This window comes from Pteropus vampyrus, unplaced genomic scaffold, assembly GCF_000151845.1.
Source record: "Pteropus vampyrus isolate Shadow unplaced genomic scaffold, Pvam_2.0 Scaffold6, whole genome shotgun sequence".
Taxonomy (NCBI): domain Eukaryota; kingdom Metazoa; phylum Chordata; class Mammalia; order Chiroptera; family Pteropodidae; genus Pteropus; species Pteropus vampyrus.
The window spans coordinates 7,740,591-7,745,034 of NW_011888787.1; the positions used below are offsets into that span (position 1 = coordinate 7,740,591).

Sequence of the window (4,444 nt, forward strand, 5' to 3'; positions counted from 1 at the left end):
GGAGAGGCCAGAGCCGCAGCCTGGCCCTCCCACAGCCTTCTGAGGAACATCTGCTGTGAGAAAGACATAGGCTGAGCCTCCCCGAGGCCCTGTGTGCAAGAAGTGCCTGGTCCAGTCCAGGAAGACACCACCGGCACCACAAAGCCACATGAAGTGCCACAGAGCGCGCGCGGGAGGCATCCGAGGTCACTGTGGACTATATCAGGCAGCCAGAAAAGGCTCCAGAACAGACAGAGCCAGAAACAACAGCAGCTTCATCGAGAATGCCTGCTATGTGCCAGGCACACTATGCACAGCATGCATTATCTCCTTCTACCCCCGAGAACCCTGAGGGAAGTTTTGACTAGGCCTATTTAGAGAGGGAGAAGGTAAAGTTCACAGAGGTGGTGACTTGTCCAAGGCCACATACCCAGCGAGCACAAAACTGAGATTCAAACCCAAGGCGACCTGGCTTTGGGGGAAGGGGAGCTAGCACAGGTCGGAGAGGGGGAGGTGTAAGATGCACTGGGCCTGTGAGTGGACCAGCCTGCCCCCACATACAGAGGTGCTGGGGGACCCAAAGATGACAGAGTTCTGGGGAGATAAGACATGGATCAGATAATACTGTGTCAAAACCTTGTCCTTCCTGGGGGTTCACGGGAGGGCAAGAGCACCCTCTCCTGCTGTCCTTAGGGAAAGCTTCATCTTCAGGTGAAGTCAGAAGGACGGCATGAAGGTGGCTGGGTCTGCAGAAATAGTGGCCTGGGGGGAGGAAACACAAGTACGTTTGGAGGGGACAAGAGTTTGTTTAAACCCAGTGCGCCGTCTTGGCACTGTGCCAGGCAAGCACGGAGATCATGAGTGGAATCGGACACTATAGAAGACTCTTAAATATGATGATCGCTTCAGCTATGAATAAGAGTTCATCCTTGAGTACCGGCAATTCCACTGAAGCCTCAGAACACCGGGCAGAGGAAGAGAAGCGGCACTCAGGGAAAGCCGCCAGCGACCCCACACTCTGTAAGCAGAGCAGGCTCCAGGACCCTGCCAGGTGCCATGGGTGCCGGCCCCCAATACCTCAGCCCCACAGCTCCACCCTCACTGGGTATCCCACCCCACCCAGGGTGTTCAACTTCTCCCAGGGGCCAAAGTGGGGCCGAGGAGGACAGCCCAGGGACAGAACCAACTCCAAACCTGGCTCACATGATTATTGTCCCTTAGAAGTGAGAAGCGAATGTGAATGTGGGACCACTTTGAGAAGTCTGCAACACTGTCCGTTGACATCCCTTGTCATCTGTATGTGAAACTGCTCCCAAGGCTGTGACCACTACAGGTTTTACCTCCTCCCACCCTCGTCCCCGGCCTGCTTGGTTTCAGTGTTCTTAATTTGACATCAAAGCTTGAGTGGCTCTGAGCGAATATCTTAGTCTATGTTTGTGACTATCTAAACCCATTGGGCACGTTCTCCTGAACCCCACCCCAACACGCGCACGCGCACACACACATACACGCACACACACATTACTTCCTACCTGCCGAAAGTGATTTTTTTAATGAAATCATTCCTCACAAACATCTTGGACTTAGGTCAAAATAAAATACCAATGGCTGCTGGCTTCTAAAGTTCTTGTTATGTGGGGAAATTGACAAAAACAATAGTTATAATTCAATGATCTTTCCACCAGGCATGTTACATGTGCGATCTCAGTTAATGTGCCCTCCAGACAGGCCTGGGAGTTGCTTAGAGAGGGCGGGGCTAAGGCACAGACAGCCTACTGCTAGGGAGGACACGGCTGGTGCCCACCCAGCGTCCATCCTCCTGTTCCTCCTTCCCAGCAGAATCTATCGGGTTCATGTTCTCATACCCACCCCACCACTTGGTCCAAGAAGTGGTGGCGGAGGTGATGAGAAATGGTTGAATTCTAGATATTTTGAAGATATAACTAAAAGGATATGTGAGGGTCTGGCCGTGGAGTGTACGAGAAAGGTGTAAGGGCTAGACTGGGCCTGGCGAAGATGGGTACCCTGGAGAGCTTCATACACATGCCCAAGCACGTGTTTCATTGTCAAGAAACGTTAGCTTCCTCTTTCATTATGGCCTCTCTCTGCCATCGTGTACGGAGACCCTCTTTGGCCGGAGAAAGCTTTCCTCTCTCGGCCAGGCTCCTTCTTTGCAATTTCCCTAGTTACTAGTGTGCGAAGACTCAGAAGGTACAAAATGACCTCAAGGGAAGGTTGCCCAAACGATCGTGAGTTTCCCTCCCCAAGCTAAACATCAATCGTGTCCTCATCCAATGGTGTCCCTTACGTCAGTGATCGAAGGCCCGCTGTACCCTATCCTAGCTCCTACATAATGAACTTCTTCTCCGCAGCTCACGGCAGGCAGGGAAGGCTGAAGGTCTTCATGCTTCTCCTCCGACTCCCCTAGAATGGATGTGTGTGGCTGGAAAGAAATGGAGGTTGCTCTGGTCAATTTTGATAACTCAGATGAAATCCAAGAACAGCCAGGCTACACCACAGACTTCGACCCAACCAGCCCAAAAGGCCGACCTGGGAGCAGCACCTTCTCCAACTGGAGGATCCTCATCAGTGACAGCGCCAACCATGAAATGGCCTTCTCCAAGCACCCGGGGGACTACGGCGATCCCCCCGGGCCTGAGCCAGCGGTCATGAGTGAAGGGAACCAGCGGGTGATCATCAACATTGCTGGGCTGAGGTTTGAGACCCAGCTCAGAACCCTCGATCAGTTCCCAGAGACCCTCCTGGGAGATCGGGAGAAAAGGGTGCAGTTCTTCGACTCCATGAGAAATGAGTATTTCTTTGACAGGAACCGGCCCAGTTTTGATGGAATCCTATATTATTACCAGTCTGGTGGGAAAATCCGGCGCCCGGCCAATGTCCCTATCGACGTCTTCGCTGATGAGATCACCTTCTACGAGCTGGGGAGCGAGGCCATGGACCAGTTCCGGGAGGATGAAGGCTTCATCAAAGACCCCGAAACGTTGCTCCCCACCAATGACTTCCACCAGCAGTTCTGGCTCCTCTTTGAGTACCCTGAGAGCTCCAGTGCTGCCCGTGGCGTGGCCGTGGTCTCCGTGTTGGTTGTGATCATCTCCATCACCATCTTCTGTCTGGAGACATTACCTGAGTTCCGAGAGGATAGGGAGCTGAAGGCGGCGAAAGACTCCAGCCTCAACACAAGCAAGACAGGCCTCTCCCACACCATGTTCACGGACCCTTTCTTCATGGTGGAGTCCACCTGCATCGTGTGGTTCACCTTTGAACTGGCGCTGCGGTTCGTGGTCTGCCCCAGCAAGACCGGCTTCTTCAGGAACATCATGAACGTCATTGATATCATCTCCATCATCCCCTACTTTGCAACCGTCATCACGGAGCTGGTCCAGGAGACAGAGCCGAGCGCTCAGCAGAACATGTCCCTGGCCATCCTGAGGATCATCCGGCTGGTGCGCGTCTTCCGCATCTTCAAGCTCTCCCGCCATTCCAAGGGGCTGCAGATCCTGGGGCAGACGCTGAAGGCGTCCATGCGGGAGCTGGGGCTGCTCATCTTCTTCCTCTTCATCGGGGTCATCCTCTTCTCCAGCGCGGTCTACTTTGCCGAGGTGGACGAGCCTGAGTCCCATTTCTCTAGCATTCCTGATGGCTTCTGGTGGGCGGTGGTCACCATGACAACTGTGGGGTACGGTGACATGTGCCCAATCACTGCTGGGGGGAAGATTGTGGGCATTCTGTGTGCCATCGCAGGGGTGCTCACCATTGCCCTCCCTGTGCCTGTCATTGTCTCCAACTTTAACTATTTCTACCATCGAGAGACCGAGAACGAGGAGAAGCAAAACATCCCAAGAGAAATCAACAGAATCCTCAACAGTGCAGGCTCAAGAATGGGCAGCACAGACTCTCTTAGTAAGAGCAATGGGGGCTGCTCTGCGGAGAAGTCCAGGAAGTGATTTGTCCAGGGCTTCTTGGCTCCTGTGTCTCTGTGTGTGTCTCTCTCCCCCCGCTTCCCCTGCTTCTTGCTCTCTGTTTTTTCAAAGACCAAAATTTACCTTTTGTGACCAACAGGCCATCTTTGACTGCAAGCTGTTTTAATAAACCCCTGATTCTTCTCAACTGACTATGGGAAGATTTCATTCTCCTTTCTTGTGAGGGGGTAGTTCAGATCCTTGCTTCTCACCTGTGGTCCCTAAGACTAGCGATATTGGCATCACCTAAGAGCAAGGAGATGCAGAAACCAGGCCCAGCGCAGACCTACTGAATCAGAATATGCATTTTAACAAGATCCCAAGTGATTCATTTTTCACATTAAAGATGAAAAGTCACTGGCTTTGGTCTCTCTTAGAGGAGGCATATTAAAAGGCCAAGGATTGCTATGAGCGATGAAGAGTTCGGCTTTGTTTAATAATAATACCTTACCCTCGTGTAGCAATACATAAATTTTCCAAAGCTT

At 52.4% G+C, this 4,444-nt stretch overlaps 1 protein-coding gene across 1 annotated transcript; it reads left to right on the forward strand.

Moving 5' to 3' along the window:
- The first annotated feature begins 2,033 nt into the window (after nucleotides 1–2,033).
- KCNA10 (potassium voltage-gated channel subfamily A member 10) lies at nucleotides 2,034–3,969 on the forward strand. The gene has a single exon (XM_011367434.1). The coding sequence runs from the start codon at nucleotides 2,409–2,411 to the stop codon at nucleotides 3,942–3,944; it is 1,536 nt and encodes a 511-aa protein (XP_011365736.1). The 5' UTR covers nucleotides 2,034–2,408; the 3' UTR covers nucleotides 3,945–3,969.
- The last annotated feature ends 475 nt before the right edge of the window (nucleotides 3,970–4,444 follow it).